Source organism: Lytechinus pictus, chromosome 2 (assembly GCF_037042905.1).
Source record: "Lytechinus pictus isolate F3 Inbred chromosome 2, Lp3.0, whole genome shotgun sequence".
Taxonomy (NCBI): domain Eukaryota; kingdom Metazoa; phylum Echinodermata; class Echinoidea; order Temnopleuroida; family Toxopneustidae; genus Lytechinus; species Lytechinus pictus.
The window spans coordinates 61,556,183-61,574,063 of record NC_087246.1 but is presented as its reverse complement, the minus strand read 5'-3'; the positions used below and the strand labels follow the sequence as shown (position 1 = coordinate 61,574,063).

General features: G+C 35.7%; 1 protein-coding gene across 2 annotated transcripts; it reads right to left on the bottom strand.

The window, feature by feature from the left end:
• Positions 1–465: 465 nt before the first annotated feature.
• Positions 466–16,956, bottom strand: LOC129253851 (N-acetylglucosamine-1-phosphodiester alpha-N-acetylglucosaminidase-like). Of its 2 annotated transcripts, none has more exons than XM_054892282.2 (9): positions 16,737–16,956; positions 13,705–14,190; positions 12,277–12,416; positions 10,941–11,049; positions 9,301–9,429; positions 8,444–8,646; positions 7,913–8,089; positions 7,242–7,376; positions 466–5,385 (listed from the first exon to the last, which is right to left on the bottom strand). In XM_054892282.2, exons 1-9 carry the CDS (start codon positions 16,853–16,855, stop codon positions 5,120–5,122), a joined length of 1,764 nt encoding a protein of 587 aa, XP_054748257.2. In that variant the 5' UTR covers positions 16,856–16,956; the 3' UTR covers positions 466–5,119. The 2 variants fall into 2 exon arrangements, with proteins under 2 accessions (XP_054748257.2, XP_063951388.1); XM_064095318.1 differs by having other exon boundaries at positions 8,444–8,619; positions 16,737–16,920.
• Between the last annotated feature and the right edge of the window lie 925 nt (positions 16,957–17,881).

Sequence of the window (17,881 nt, the reverse complement as noted above, 5' to 3'; positions counted from 1 at the left end):
TTTTTCTCTTTTCTTTCCTTTTCTCTTCACTTCTATATAAAGACCTTCCCTTGTCTCCATGACTGGGTCTCTAGAGTCAGATGTCACTAATGGATTATTCTTAAAAAGTACATCTAATTTGCATTCAATACACCTTACAAGAAAGCAAAGGTTTAGAAATAAAATTATTTATTCACCCACGATCTTGGAATGTTCAAAATATTCAGTATAATTATTGAAAAGAAAAGTATTCTCAGAGAATTAGTACAGAAATACTCCTAAAAAAAATTCCCCAGTAATAACAGTATACATGTATAAACAAAACACATTTTATGTGTATGTAAAATAAATTTCCATAAATTTCTGGTTACAAGTAAAATAACCAAAAATGTACACATGATATATTACCTTTATACTCAGCAATGTTGGCAGCAAATCTGATCATTAAAGTGAATATCATAAATGACTGCAAATTATGAGATAATCAGAGAACTTAGTACTTACAAAATACAACAAACTTAAAATCAAGTCCTATAATGTTTTCATTATTACTGTCGGTGTCAAAGTATTTCAGCTGTCATGGTCACAGAGTGCGCCTTCTATCTAGTTTCCTATTCAGAGGCTCAGAGGGAATTATTACACAGAAGGGGGGGGGTGTTATATAAAATATAATGAGAAAATATATGGCTTGAGGTTTGCTTTGAATGACTCTAGACGTGGCATTGCATATTGTTACTATTAAAGTATAAAGTCGTGTAAGGAATGAAATTGACAGGTACTGAACAAAGTCAAATGTACAAGTACACGTACTAGTTCAGAGCATATCTGCTGTATCAACCCGTCCTCATATGATGAGATATATTCAATTCTGCAGTTCTTTATCAATTTATAAAAATAAAAAAAATCAACTACCTTCGTGCTTTATTGTTCACCCTGAATAACTGTTAATCGCTTTGGTAATTGGTCAGTAATACATTCCAATATTACAAAAGTGTAGTTGTTATTTCCTGTTTGTACTGCCATTAGAATTCAAATTTGGCATCTATTTTGAGTTCCTTTGAGCTATACCAACTACAAGACTCCAAATTCAAACATGAAAAAAATCATAGAGCTTTATCATATAGCGTTTGACTTGAAATAATTTTCTATTATTGAAAACTGGCGCCTATGTCATAAAGAACATGCCCTCATGATTACTCTGCTACCATGGAAACAGGGCTCAACAGACAATCATGGTAGTTACCATAATCACAAAAGGTCCTGATTGGTTTTATGTTCAATAATATAAATACTTTCAAATATACAACTTGGATGCTCTTACTATTGATAATTTCAGTAACTTGTTAACATTCAAAATTAAGAGTGAGATATTACTGGTTGTAATGGTTTGAAAATGTTATAATAAAGTAAGGGATTCTTCAATGAAAATATTAAATATTTCTCCAAATTCTAATTAGTATTTCTAGCATAAATACACAAAATGTCAAAGAAAAATAGACATTCATTGTAAACAGGCTATACTGAGAATGACAAAATATATTTTCAAAAGGAATATATCACTAGAATAGTTTGAAAGTGCTGGAAATTTCACAATTACAATAATTTATCTTTTCATACACCCAACATACAGAAGTACTATTTATTAAATCCTTAATTAGACACAAGGAGTTGTGTTACAAAATTACATCAATCGATCGCCAACATCACATTTAAGATCGCCTGTACCTAGAGCCAGTAAAAAATTACTACACTTTTTAACCTTTTCCAGTCAAATTATACACAACTTTGAGTGAGATATATTATTGATGATATGATGCATACCATATTTGTAAATTTGCATTTTGCATCCACAATACTGTACATGTAAATAATAGGAATTCTATAAAAAAAAAGTGAAACAACTTTTGTAATCTTAGGCCATGATTATGCCAAAGATTTTTATCAATAGTCAGAAATAATAAATTTCAAGAAGGTAATTAATCTCTAGTTTGTCAAAAAAATATTATTAATTGGCCGAACTTCTAAATTTTTAGCAAGTAATTAATCTCTGAAATTGTCAAATTTAACATCTCTGATGTTCCCAACATAAATTATCAATTGTCAGAAATTATAAATTTCAAGAAGGTAATTAACATCAGAAATTGTCAAATTCAACATCTAGGTGTCGATAAAAGTGATTTTTACCAACGGTCAGAAATTATGAATATACATCCACGATAATAATTACTTAGACTTACTAAAAAAATCCAAAAAATACCAAAGTTAAAACATTTTCTCCTGATAAAGGATATCATAAAGGGTATGAACAAATACATAGCTTAAAACATCACAATGCTAATAATACCTTAACCGAAAGCAGTCATGCAAAAATGTTGTTATACAAAATGGTATGAACCATTATCATAACTGATTAAAAAAAACATGATATAAAACAACATATACCTATACACCATTTATAAGTCATTGCAAATAACAAACACATACACATTGCCAAAGTGACCAATTTTGGGGCAAGCATGCAAAAATAGAGATGAAGATAAATACACAATTGGAATTTCATAATGGAAGACTCAAATTCAACAAATCATTTCAGATTAAATTTGCTTAAATGGGGAATCTATCTAGACATAATTTTATATTATCTATTCCCTAACAATGTAACACCAAAGCAAGGCTTGTGTAAGGAAAAAGAAATAGATAAAAAATGCAGCAAATCCAGTGGAGGTGGCTTAAAAGTGAACCTATTTACGACCCACACCCAGGGTAACATTTCATAAAGACTTGTTATAGTAACAAATGCCTAATTTCTATAACAAATTTACCATCAGCCAATCAGGGTCCCGTTTCATAAAGGACTTGCAACTGTTGTAACTTTGCCATAATGGCAACTATCACGGTAACAGGGCTCATCAGCCAATCATAATCAAGGTTACCATGGTAGATGCCATAATAGCAAAGTTACAACAGTTGCAACTCTTCATGAAATGGGCCCCTGATGTATTTCAATAGCTGTTAACTGTTATGGTAAATTTGTTATTATAACAAGTTTTATGAAAAGGGTCCCTGATGATTGTTCTTGGTTGGACCACAGACCGCTTTCCCATTACGCAAATCAACCCCAATGGGTGGTATTCTGACAGTTAAACCAAGCTTAGGTTTAAAGCCTGTCTAAAGTTTGGTAAGAGTCAGCAATGTGAATTATACTCAAGGATCATTCTAATGGGTACCAGAGGTCTCGTACACTTTCTTTGAAAAGCAAGCAAATATAAACAGATTGATAAAATTACATGATTTTTGTAAATTTAACATAAAATTCCCATATCCACAGAAAATATATCAAATATTGTACATTTGTTAATGCATCCTCTCCTGGTAATACACATGATAATGAAGTATAATAAAGTCTCTGGAATGGCGCGCACATGTCAAAGACCCGACCTAGATGCTGCGCGTATTCCAATACAGATCCACCCTGATGGAAAAGGAATACACTTTTTAATACAGCATCACACACAATACCACTGATGAAGAAACCAAGCTCTACCCAAGAAAAATCCTGAAAATAACATAAATATACTTCACAAAGCCACTAGTACTGCATACATGTAGTAACACAATTTTCCTTTTCTATAACATTACAAAAGATACCAGGTAGATAAAATGCATGCAGTAAAAATGTATGACATCGCCACATTAGAAATACAAGTATATTTCAAACTCAACATCTTATATTTTCAAACACTAGAAAAATCTAGATTGTCACTCCAAAAAGCATACATGAACTGAGGATAAATATGCTGTGTTCATAGGACCTACACGTTATTGTGACAAAAAGAAATGGTTGACCTCTATTACTTTTGACCTTTTAACCTGCAACGTAAATGTATGATTAGATCATCTTCGCTCCCATAATTTTATAAACATATTAGCTATATCAAAAGATGATCCCTCAAACGATTCTATAGTTATCAGGTATATAATGACCTCTGTGACCTTTTGACCTTGTGACCCCAATATCTACTCAGATCATCATCACTCACATGTATAGACTAATATATGAGCAAATTCTGGATTTGACCCCTTGAACAGCTCTTTATTTATCCTGAGATCAAGACCTTTTCAGGTATACGAAGACCACTGTGACCTTTGACCTCGAGACCCAAAATTTACTCATAATTGTCACTCCTATATGCATACATGGGATGGGTAGATGAATGACCTGGAAACACAATGCCTCCTCCGGGTGGAGGCATATAAAACTGAAATAGTACTAATATTTTTACAAAGTACATGCTAAAAGTACTATGTCATAATGGAGTATATATTGAAAGAAACAAATTAGTACCAAATTTGTCGTATATAACACATACCACAATGAACATGTAATAGTGCCATGAGGTATAAAAGAAACAAACAAAAATACTATTTTTGTGCAAAAATATATTGGGTGCATGTTAGTTACTGCATGAACTGACAATATAACCTGTTTTGTTCAATATATGACCATGGGCAAATTATAAGGCAAGACATCATCCAAGATTGCAGCTTCCATTTATCAGAAAAAATAAGAGGAAGGTGATATCTATTCTTGCCCCTTTCCAATGCATGATATTATTTAAAAATAACAAATAATAAATAATTTCTATAGGGAACTATTTATTGGAAAATCCCCAGTTTTAATGTTCTCCTGTATTCTTAACATAAAATTTGATGGTCGTTGGTAATATATGCAACCCATATGTAATGCAGCAGTTGTATACATTGAAAAGCTTACAAAAACAATTTCCAATAGGTATATGCACTGCAGAATGAGGTAAATGTCACATTATGTCACTTGTCAATCATACTTTACGGCTTTTCTGAAAACCAATCAGTTTTGAAATACAAGGGTTATATTTTCCCTTAAACAAGAAATAATTGGTAGAGCACCTGATTCAGCAGCATCATTTCCACAAATACTGTCAGTAACACACACAAAAAAAAAATACATGAAACTCAATATTTAATACCCATGCTGCAAAGCAGACCTGAAATTAAAAATATTTCAATATAATACCAATATTATTTGTAAAGTCATATAAATAATCTGATTACACAAAAGTACTGGAGATGGATGTACAGGTCAAAGGTCACACAAGGGTCAGAGGTTATCATCTTCCTCTGTGTAGTCTGCATTATCCAGCTGATGGTAGACATGTTTCCTTGGGATACTGTACCCATTCTCGCATGACAAGGTGGTGCACCTGCAGGAGCAGCGAAAACAGAGGCAGATGATATTGCACAGGATGCTGACGATTGCCACGGCAACCGCTATAATGAGGAGCACTGTGAGTTGGTCTTCCAAGAGAGGATTGTATGGAACCAGCGCTTCATCTCGGATGATTCTCCTGGCGAGACACTCCCCAACTGAATTAAAAAGGGAAATGATGTACAAAAAAATAACCTTTATCACGCCTTATGGTAAAAGTTGATGACTGTCCATCAAAGACATAGGGAGTTATCAATCAGGCCTGAGAGTGGCCCTTTTAAAAAATATATGTTTTTGTGAACGTAGGGAGCGAAGTGACCAGAGTCTCGCACCTAACAGCCGAGGGTCCAGGGGCAACGCCCCGGAGGGGGTCGAGGGGGCGAAGCCCCCCAAAGGTCATGGATTTGGGGGTTTTCGGAGGATCTAGAAGGCATCTCCTCAACACCATGAAGTACCTGGAATTTGCTGTATAAAAGGGAAAGAATTGTGTTTCAGAGGCACAAAGTGCTTAAATTCACCAGGAAATATACTTTCATTGGTAGTGCATGCAACAATACCTCTCAATTATACATGTTAGAGGTTTATGAGATTTGAGTTCAATATTTCTGAATCAAATGCACAATACGTACATTAAATAATTCTATAGTAAAACTTGTGAGCATCATACATGTGCTGCTTGATCATGCTCCAGCCGCCATTCGCGTACTTGACTTCCTTATTACACCACGTACAGTAAGCTTTACCGGGTTCCTCAGTTTTCCATATGCACTCACTTGCCACCCTTCCATCCACTGATTTTTCAACCCACTTCCAAGTCCATTTCTCACGAACTGAAGCGTCGATCCCTTTCACCCTCGCCTCTTCACCTCGATCAAGAAATTTCCGTTGAAAAGCTATAATTTTTCACAAACTTTTCTTGTTTTTTCGCTCGCACGAAAGAACTCCCGTATTGACAAATCACCGTAATCACGCCTAGCGCGCTAACGTATAACCCAGGGAGCTCCCTGGGCGCCGCTTCGCCGGCAGGAGTTCCCTGGGTTATCCTAGCGCCTGCATGCATGCATGAATTGAATGCAGCCATCGCGCGTGCACCGAGTGCACGCTGTTTCCTCCACTGCAACGCGCGAACGGTCTGGTGGGTAATACAAAATGGCAGCGCCCATGATCAATACCGGCCGTGTGCGATAAACTTCAAATAGCCGTCTAAGAATCAAGTTTTCGAATGCATGACGGCAATTTTCATAAAAAGTAACAACAGCAAGTTGCCAGAACTTATAACTTTGTGTGAATTTGGGCGCAATGTGCCCTTCATTTTCTAGCAATTTTTGCGAATAAGGCATTGAAAATAGACACCCTAACCCCCTTAATTTTATACCGGATTTACATCGATCTCAGAGACCACCTATGTTGGTGAAAAAATATCAGGAACCCGATAAATATCGGGAGAATCTCAGGCCTGTTATCAATCATTAAACACTTGGATATGTGATATCATATAAAAAACTGCAACTACATCCTGACGGTAAATGCGTTTTGAAAAAAGCGTAAAAGTAAAAAATAAAAAAACATATTGTAGTGAAGGTATGATGAATTTCCATTAAAAAAAGGGAGTTATAAATGATTTGAATTTGTAATGTCATATGCGAGCAACAACTTAACAATTTTTTTTTAATGGTCCATGATGACTGAAAATATATTTTTTCTTTAAGCGGGTATGAATGAAGTGTGCGATTTTATAATGAATTTACAGGTAAATTAAAATTCAATTTTCTGAGAAAATTTAGACCAAATGACAAAGAGTCTATATTGATAGTAGTTCAAATTTAATAACATATTATAGTATTTTACTATCAAGAGTGCCTAAGAAATAAACTGGACTAATTGTAGACAAAGTGAATATATTAAGATAGGAGCACCATTAGCACCTAACACAGTGGATACTCACACAATAAGAATACCTTTCTATTATCATTATTACCATTTACTATAACTCATCATACATACTCTATCATACCTTTAAGAATACTACCATAGTATGAGTCATTGTGCCGAAGCATACATGATCCTGTTATATGGTGACAGGGACACAGATCATCACTGCATTGACATTCTTCATTGCATCCAGGTCCATAATATCCAATAGGGCAAACTGACAAAAGAAAAAAAAATCTAATTATTATGAAATTCAGATGCGTTTTGGTTTTGTAACTTGAAGAAAAACTGGAATAATTCCACTGGAATAATTAACCATCAATATTGATCGATCATCACCATCATAACCATCATCATCATCACTATCATCATCATCATCCCCATCATTGTTACTATGATCACCACCACCACCACCACCACCATCACTCTCGACCTAGGCGTAGTAAAGGGTAACCAGACAGAAGAAGCTCCTTGAATGCTCAAGCGCCCGATCAAGGTAGCTGTGCTAAAGCCGGGGTAATAATAATGTTATCATGTTAAGTAAGGCCCACTGGGAGAACAGTTTTTGGAACAAGAGGGGCTACCCAGGGGGAAATATATTATTATCACCATCACTAATATCATCATCATCATCATCATCATCATCATTATATTATTATCATTATTATGATGTTTCTGACTTTCCCATGGTTGAGATTAATTGAATTGATCACATTCCTTTGGGAGAAGGGGCCCTGATACGAAGAAACTTACTCTCTCGACAGTATTTTCCTGTGTAGCCGGGAAGACATTTGCATTCTCCATTGATTGGATCACACAATCCACCATGAACACAATCACAATGACGGCTACAGTCTTGACCATACCAACCACTAGGGCAAGTCATTGAGCAATCTGGGGGAAAGTAGCCCTCATCACAACGACATCCATCTGTAATGAGATACCAGATTATCGATTTCACATATTTATTCAGGATAGTTTGTTACAAAAGTGTATTATTGGCCTGGTTCATAACATGTAGAACCAGGCCAATAATATATTGATTTCAATGGGGCTAATTATGTATTAATGAGGTCATATTTTGGGGCCCCATGGACCGATTCCCACCAAATTTGGGTTGTGGAGGTATTTCATCATGCTCAAGCAAACTATGGTATCAAAAACGGTAGGCCTAAATTAAAATAAGGAAATTGATGACATCACACTTCAGTAGCCGATCAGATACAAAAAATTTAGTAATTTATTAGAAATACTTAGTGAAAATCAAATCAAATCTCAACATACCTCCCGAACAAATGCCTCTCTCACTGCAGTTGTGATTTCCACATTGTAGCTGTTCACATGACACACCATGCCACTTGGCATGGCAATGACACACTCCCTGGATACAGTCGCCATGGTTATTACAATCTCTTGGATCACATCTTGGCTCGTGGACACAGATTATGGTGGAAACTTGCCTAGGACATCGGTAGGCAGAGTTTCGACTGGGTAAGCACATTATAAATAATAATAATTCTCAAGATATAAACAACGTTTTGATTAAACTATAACATTATACAGAATTATTGTAGATTGAAGGTCACCCTTTGCTCTGCTCCTGTGCATTAAAAAATGTTTATGGCCATGCGTCTTAAAAATGCCCCACATAGAGATGGTTTTATTACATTTACGCTAATTCAAATTTCTTATTGTTTAACACACGATATCTTGGCTAAACTGAGAGATATTGCGATGAAATTGGTGTCATTTTAAAGCTGAATATAAATGGCGAGGGTGGTTGTTAAATGTGTATAATTTTGGTATACAGGGGGCTAGAGATTTCATTTTGGTCTAATTTCAAAGTTTGATGTGACAAGTATAATAATCTAATACTCTTCACAATTCATTTCATGAGGGGTCATGGAAGTGGTACACATTGCATGTAACTCTAGGATTGATGCATAACTTTTCTTTTCAAGGGACTAGACCTTGGATATTTGTCTCATTTTACAGCTAATTATATCAGGTATAATGATACACCTGTATGTACATGTACATATCAATAGAATCACAATATGATTTCATGGAATCACATAATATTTGCATGATAGAGAATGGGGAATTTGTTGATTTTAGTTGAGGGAAAAGAGTTGACTCACCAATGATCTGATGGATTGTTGGCTACTGTACCATTGATCACAAAGGAAGCAGATCCTCCACCATCAAGGTTTATAGCATTCTTTACTCCATGAGATAGAAGCCATGATGCAAAGGATGACAATGATAGCCTGAAGAAACAATAAATGAAACTTGGTTATCTTTGTTAGATAGATGAGATGGAAGGACGGACAGACAGATAGACGGACCTACGGATAGATAGATAGACAGACAGACAGATAGATAGATAAAATTTGATACAAAATATTGTTACATTTGAAATTATTTTTAAAAACCTAACAGGATAATTATGCGATCTTTGAAAAAAGAAGAATCAGTAAAGAAAAAGAGAAAATGGTAGCAAATGAATGAACAGAAAGAAGGAAACTTAAGAAAGATAAATAGAAGACATATCGGTGTAAGGTAGTAAATAATGAGGATGAAAAAAAGAAGAGAGTAGAGAAAGGAAGGAGGCAGAAACAGAAAGGAGAGAAGGGAGGGAGAAGAAGAGATCACATACATCAAAACTTTTTATAGGCTTTATTCAGACATAGCATGGTAAGCCCCGACAGCCATTTCTTGTACTCTGTGCATTTGGAGGCACAATTTTATATTCACTTTGAAGAGCACCGGCTCAAGACCTTACCTACTCACATTGTTCCTGTATCCTTATCCACAACGCACAAGTTTGATATGTAATCATGAGACATATATCCACTAGAAAGACAAATGATTTTGTTCCTCTTCTCTTTACAACATAATTATGTGTATATCTGCTAAGACATCAAATATTCATAGTCTACTTTCAAGCATATCCCTTTTCCCCAATACAGATTGAATGATCATCATCTTCATTATTTTTGATGGTTTATGAAAGGGTCTATGTATCAGGACTATTCCAATACACATGTGCCTATGGTAGGAGAATCATGGGGCGCGAGAGCAGTAAAGCTCCTTTGAGTTCAATTCCCCTGTGAATGATTCCTACCAGCAGAGTTGCCAACCTCTGTTGACCAAAAAACATACTGATCCATAACTAAAATCATATTTTGAAGGAAAAAAAAAACATTTCGGTACAAAAATTGATCAAATTTAACAAAAAACATATTTTGTAATAAAAAATCATATTTTGTCACTTTGGATTATGAAAAAAAAACATACTAAATATCATTAAAACATATTAGTTGGCAGCTTTGTACCAGGGCCCCGTAGCATAAAGCCGATTTCTACGATGGATTGCATTGATTAATGTCTATGATCAATCATAAAAATCAGCCCCATCAGGTACCCATTTACTACACCTGGGTTGAGTGTGGTCAATATCAAATTGATTTCTTGCTATCATGGTTCAGAGTCCACCACATATTGCAGAATCAATAACAAATCACTAACAATTGTCCCTGAAAAAAAATGTATTGCACAAACTTGTCAATAAACACAAGACAACAAGAATTGTTGTCAGAACCTAGGTTTTCAACAAATGTGGCATTGGTGTGAGCAGAGTTTGCACGATCCATGTCATCAATGATGGAAGTCACAGCACTGCAAATTTTCTCAATGGGCATTTCATTTCCCAACACCTTTCCCATCATAGCAAGAGTTAAAATATATTATTTGGCCCAATAAAGGATGTGACTCTTACCCCCTGACTTTGCTCTGTCCATCTATAACTGCAAGTACCAAATGACCTTCATCATCACTACCGACGGCCACTCTCGCTGACAACATGTTGAAGAATTGGTCCACAGTACCTGGAAAACAAAAAGTCATTCATCCTAAACTAGTGCATGGTGATATTTCAATATTATCAAAATAATGCAATACTGAAAACTATGGAATATTCGATCTAGTGGTTTTATGATTGATTATAGTGATGTACCACGGTCAGGCGATATGGCCAAAATATTGTCAATTATGTAAAGTTAATCATTATTTTATTGACCGAAATGTTGTTCTGTATTCAGAATTTTTGTATTAAAGTTGATACCCAAATGCCCCTTTTTCATGGAAAAGTATCGATGATAGCCTTACTTTCATTTCCCCCTGCCCTACTCTCACAAAATTGCAGCTCATAATGAATTTTAAGACTTGGCGATATATTACGTTATTGGCTATAATCAACTATCATTGAAATCAAATATCGACCACTACTTATTCTGAATATCATTCAATGCGGGAGATGGGTAAAATGAAATATAGGAATTCATATACATGTAGGTCTACTCTAATCCCTTGGGGGAAAACCTGTCATCTGGTTTGAATGCCATGCTTATTTTGTTAATTTCTAAGCAGTTGCACATTTCCTACTAGCTCATTTGGAACATATCTTTTTTCTATTCATATATACAGTATATGTAGACCTAGAAACACTTTGGTGGTCATTTTATTAGAGTCTGTTCAATTTTGTAATCATCACTAGAACAGGCATTTAAACACAAAGGCCTGTATTCAGAAATTTAACTCTTGTCTTAAGTAGTAGTTTAACTATGGATAGCCACTTGTGATGCAAATCTCTAATGGTGTATGTTCCATTTGTAAAATAAGATAAACCTAAAATAAGAGAATTAAATTTCTTTTTAGGAAAATAGTGAAAGAGTTTCTTCATCATTAGAGTACAGATAAAGAGCTCAGTAAACAAAGTAAACAAAATTTTGACATTTTTTGCTTCACATAATCAAAACATAGAATTTGACCATAATCTAAGTTAAACTTGACTTCAGAATATGGGCCAAAATTTCCACCAATCATTGGATACCATAACTCATTCATATGATAATTTTTATGATAATTTGCTTATACTATATACTTTGTTTTGTTTAAACTACGGAAAAAATATGATATATTGTACATACCTCAATTTATATTGTTTGTATAACTTTTATTTGCAAATGTCATTGTAATTATTTTCAATCGATTTACTTTGTTCTGTTGAATATGAAATGAAATAAATTGAAAATTGAATTGAAAATAAGATGTACCTGATTCCTCTACATCTTCGCACTCTGCATTCCTACTCTCTTCCACGTATATTTCACCATCTCTTAGCAACCAACCAACTCCTCCCACAAGCTGGATGAATGGATTTTCCTTCTGTAATACATCCTCTTCTGATAAATACCTATGGGTTGGCAGATCAAACAATACGAATGTTGATTTCAAGTACATTAACTCTTTGCACACTTAATTAATTTTGGGGGATAATAATGACAATTGTTTCTATGTAATATTCTTTAATACAAGATTTCCATATTGCACCATTGATACTTATTATTATTATATAGATGCTATCTAGTAGGAACTATTGGCTTTTATTAGCTTATCTTATTTGAAGGTAGGGGAAAAAACTCATTATTATGATTGTTGAATTTAATTGTACGAATGCGCAAGATTGCAACATCAGCGCGCATAGGGTTATCATTCAAATCTTAATAATTTGTAGTAGCTGTTTAAATTTATTTTTTAAATTTCAATAATTTCTGTTTTCCTTTAACAGGGGTCTAGATAGTTGAGCATTTATCTGGCAAATTTAGGGATTGGATATCGAGAAGCTACAGACAAAGATCATATCCTGAAATTTTCAGCCTAGTTCATGCTTTGGAATTATATCGAATATAAAAACCATGCACATATTTCATTTTGATTGGGCACAAATACATTTCCATGTAAAATTAAAAGATGTATCCGGTAAAACACCTTTTTATTTCAAATCCGCTACATCATAACTGTTTTGGGGCATAAACATTCATATAATCTAGTCATGAATTAAAATAGTCATAGCCACATTTTGGGGGATTCACCAAAACTAAGGACAGGCTCTTTAATCTGTATATACTGACATGAATAGGCCTACTTCAAATGTATATTCCTTGAAAAGCAGACGTGCATGACAGCTGCTCTGCTAAACCAGGGTAATCTTGTTAAATTATAGAAGAGTGCATAGATATTTCTGATAATGTAAGTTGATTGGCACCATTTTAAGCAAGAATATTTTTTTTCTTAAAGAACTGAACTTTATCACTACATATTAATAAATTTTGATATATTTATTAATAAAGTACAGGGGGGCTAACAAGGCCAGAGTGGTAGTGTTTGATAATGCTGTTCATATGTTGGGCATGACTATTGACTTGTTATATTAAGCGAATTCATGTTTGAACATGGTGTGGGAGTAGATTTATCGTAATCCTTTAATCAAATTTTGACAAATTATCATAAAATTTGCATTCAGACTCTTAGATCAGAATTCAACTCTAGCTGATACTAAAGGAATAAAAATGATCCTGATTTGGAGTGCTTTTTCAGATCACAACTTTTGCAAACAAGGCTTGATTTGACAATCATCCTAGAAGGAAAGAAATCTAGTAAGCCTACAGATACCCCCCTCCCCCTAAAAAAAAATTATTCACCCAAAAACGATTGTCCCATCAGCCCGGATACCAAAATGTGCATTCTGCAAGCCTCCACTTGATTGGACCAGTTTTCCATTGGTCACCACATTTCCATAGCAATCGCCAGTTCTGGTGTTGAAAAATCCTGCATTGACAGCAACCATACAGTTCTCCTGCTTAGCAGAGGCTACGACAGTGGCCCTGTGGAGGTTGGTGCAACCACCAGAGTCATATGGCTCCAGGACAGAGACTGTCCGGGCGGGATTCTTCACCCAAACGATGTGCCCAGGGGCTCGCTCACCAAGCGGTAGGTCATCATAAAAATACTTCAGATCAGTTATGGGGTAAGGGACTTTTCCATTCTGCTCCGAGTTGTGTGATTTTTGCATGTGATGAGTCACGTTACCATATATGACTGGTTGACATTCTCGTATCTGTCGATGAGAGCGAGGGGAGCCGTGCTTGCCATGTTCATATGGTGTAACCACATCTTCAACAGGTAACCTGTAAATGGCACAGGAATTGCAAAAAATCAAAATCAATTCCATGAATTTATTCAGCATCCATTAAAAGACAAGTGCACACAAGAAAAAACAATTACAATTTTATAACAAGCTTTAATAATTACTATGTGAGATAAAGACTGCTGTACTGCCCTCTAGTATGGAAATGAAGTGAGTAAGGTCAGTGTGGTTGTTATCTTGGGTTTTAAGGTGCATACCATTCAGATGTTGTTGTTGTTGTTTTGGCTTATACGGAATGTATCATTTAGCAGTGAATATTTGCGCAAGCATAATTTACGGAAAATTTCAACTTTTTCTGTATTTATATCAATTCAATAAATAGAAGGTGTAGTGCTGCATTATTTGGTAGTCTCTTCCTCATCGATGTATATATTTAATTTTCTAATTTATTGCATGGAAAAACATTAAAAAACGTAATATTGTAATAAATTGAATTTATTATTGAATCAAGATGGCCTTAATGTAATGAATACTTATCATAATTATTTTGTTGCATATATTGTTGATATTATAAAATGTAATGCATAAAAACAAAATTATCAGGTAGGTTTCCTTGATAGAATCTCAAGTGCGTTTTTTCCTTTTGCATTGGTCATTATTTGTCACCGTACATTAGACGAGCTGGAACACAGAGAAGGTAAGGAGAAATTGGCGAGAATTTTATCCCAAATTTTGGGCCTTTTAGGGCACATATACGATATTTTTAATAAATTAAGAAATTTTTACTCTAGGAATTTAGGTCTAGAATATGAAATATTATGGGGAATGGGGAAAATTCTAGTAGGGTTCTAAACATTGACATGGCCGCTTATACGGGGACGAGGTTATATATAACCTCGTCTGTTGGACGAGTTAGCTTAGCCTGGTTTCAACTCTGGATCCACACAACAGACAAAGAAACCCAAAATGACCTCTCAGAGAGATTCTCAGGCCACCGATTCAGCAGTAGTCAGCAATTACGGTTTATTACAATGTTACTAAAATTACCTTCGACTTTGTCTCATTTCAAACTCATAAATAGCCAAAGAACAATGATCACTTTTCCTCTGAGAGGAGAACACAGTCCTAGGTCAGCATAAACATATCCTAGTGCCTATTTTTAGCCACTAGCCCACACAGTATAGTGTGCTGCAGTACAGTCGTCATAAACCAAGACAAATCATGCTCATGTCTTGATAAATTAAGCTTGTCCTTGTTTATAGGGACAGTTTTTTTTTTCACTTACCCCTGCGGGACATAGATGGCAATTACGGGGATTGGGAGTGCTAAAACTAGATTGAGTGACCTCAATTCCCCCCGGCCCAGTTCACTGTCTTTTTTTCACGACTTGCCGTCTTCCAATAATCTTGTTATTATGAAACCTCATATGGGGAAGAGTTCCTTTTGCGACAGCCACCCAAATTGAAAATAAAAATATGGAGGTTCAAAATAATATATCTAGCCCTAATATAGAACATAAAAACTAATTAGTACCACCATAACCAGTCATTCAATGGATGCTGTTTTGATATGCAACAAAATACAACAGAGTCTGACTGACTACCGTGCTTTCGACTTTTGCCTTTGGGCTGATCAAAATTCTGAATTTCCCTAATTTGAGGCATTTTCTTCTGTTCATATGAGGTATTTAAAAAAATCAAATTCCCTAATTTTTCCTGACTGGGAAAAAGTAAAATTTTCCCTGATGGGCCAAAACGGAATAATAATCTTTCTTTTGGTCCAGTTCTTTTTTATATATTTTTATGAAATAAAGACAAAAATCAATGCGCCCTGACCTGTCGGGGGGATTTTGCATTTTGCCCCCTAATGGGCGGCTGCACGATCACGAGCCGTCTGTGTACGAGGAGAAATAAAAAAAACAAATAATGTTTAAAAATTCCTCAAAACAGACGGCTGCAAGCTGTCTAACTCTAAGTTAGTCTAATCACGCTGCTGAGTTCGCGCCGCGCCGGTTTTTAGCCTAGTATTAGTAATAGTATACAAATAATGCATGCAGCCGAGTGCGTTAGTGGAAATGCAGAGCACGCGAGGTTTCTTTACTTTAGATAGGAGTCGCACTGTGCACGAGCCGCTTGCGGCGAGTGCCAAGTGTGCTCCATCTGAAGAAACCGAGCTTTCTCTGAATTTACTTTTACGCACGACAGAGCAAGTGCATTATTTGTTTTATAAAATAGCAACACAGAAACAATTTTTTTAAAAGTTACAAAATTACAGTACAGACTACAGTTTTGTTGGACTTCTACCGCACTGGTTTGCTCGAGCGTGCAATGTCAATTTTCGTTGCACACCTTTTGCACTACCGTGCAGTGCACAAAAAAAGTTGGATGTCATGTGACGCGTATTGACCAATCGCGATGCTTGAAATAATACAGCTATTTTATATTATAAAATATACACTACACAACATTTTACGTCTGGGACTGGGCCCAGACCAGGGAATAAACGGCACCAAAAACTAAAGCCAAAGGCAGCATACAGTGTACGGTACCGGTGATCTAAAGCTATTGTTAAAAAAATTAAACATACCACCCATTTGAAAAAGGTTCCGAGCATGATAAACCGGCAAATAGAGTGAAAACTGTTGAAAGTACTAGCAGATTATCCTTAACACCTTGGCCGAAAGTCCTGGCTTGAAACATCGCCATTCCGCTGATACGAGATTTTCGATCGAGGCCAGTGTCATAGGAGAATTGGCCCGGATACCGGCGTTCCAAAACGGCTAGCTGATACCGCCAGTACAAAACGGCTAGTCAATCGGGCCGTCAAATTTTTGCCGAAACGATAGGAGAGCCGCGGTTTGGTTCCACATTCAAACAACATTTTACTTTTTATTGTAAACATGGACCGTGATTTTTTTATCTAATGCGAGGACATCTTGCACTACCTTAGGCATGGGGGTTATCTGCACACAATCCCGGCCCTTTTGACATATATATTATTCTCTGAAAATTGTGTCAAAATCTATATATCACAAATAATATCTTTTATTAAAATATGTCAACATTTTGCTTGCTCGCAGCTTAGAAAAATTCGTACACCAAGTCTGCCCCCTCAAAAACTTTTGCCTCATTATGCCACTGGGGTAGATAGTATCATAGTAGACTATTTTCTTTTAAAATTGTTACTTTTCAAAAGAGGAAATGCCCCCATTTTTATACTTCAATGATCAGTGAAAAAAAATGACAATACAAAACTTGTAGCTGCTAATTAGTATCTCTTATTGCGCCAAGCTTTGATGATCGTAAGAAGCTACGGCCAGTTTTGAGTCGTCATAAAATATACACCTGTGTGTGTGTGTGTTTGCTTATGTCAGCACCAAAGCCCCCCCCCCCCCCGAGTATTAGGTCAATTAATTTGGCGGCCCCCATTATACAGGTCAATTTGATGCCCCCTAAGTAATTTAATGTCAATTTGTCCCCCCCCCCCCATGTGAAACATGAATGCGCCCCATGCAGGCCAAACATCAAATTGCCGCCCAAAGGTCGAACATATGATCAATTTTGCACCTCCTTGCAGGTCAAACTTCAAATGGCCGCCAACGCTCTTTTATAACCCTTTTTTACCCCCCCCCTTGTCCCCCTTCTTTTTCCTTTTCTCCCCCCTCCTTAATTCCCTCTTCTCTTTTCCCCTTTTCTCTTTTATACTTTCCCCCATTTTTTGCGATCTCTTCT

Excerpts from the sequence above, each read along its gene's own strand:
- LOC129253851 (XM_054892282.2), bottom strand. The coding sequence starts at position 16,855 with ATGGCGATGTTTCAAGCCAGGACTTTCGGCCAAGGTGTTAAGGATAAT. Across the intron at positions 9,430-10,940 it reads GGACAGAGCAAAGTCAGGGG|GCTATCATTGTCATCCTTTG; the intron begins GTAAGAGTCACA and ends TTGTTTCTTCAG. Across the intron at positions 8,090-8,443 it reads GAGAGGCATTTGTTCGGGAG|ATGGATGTCGTTGTGATGAG; the intron begins GTATGTTGAGAT and ends ATCTCATTACAG.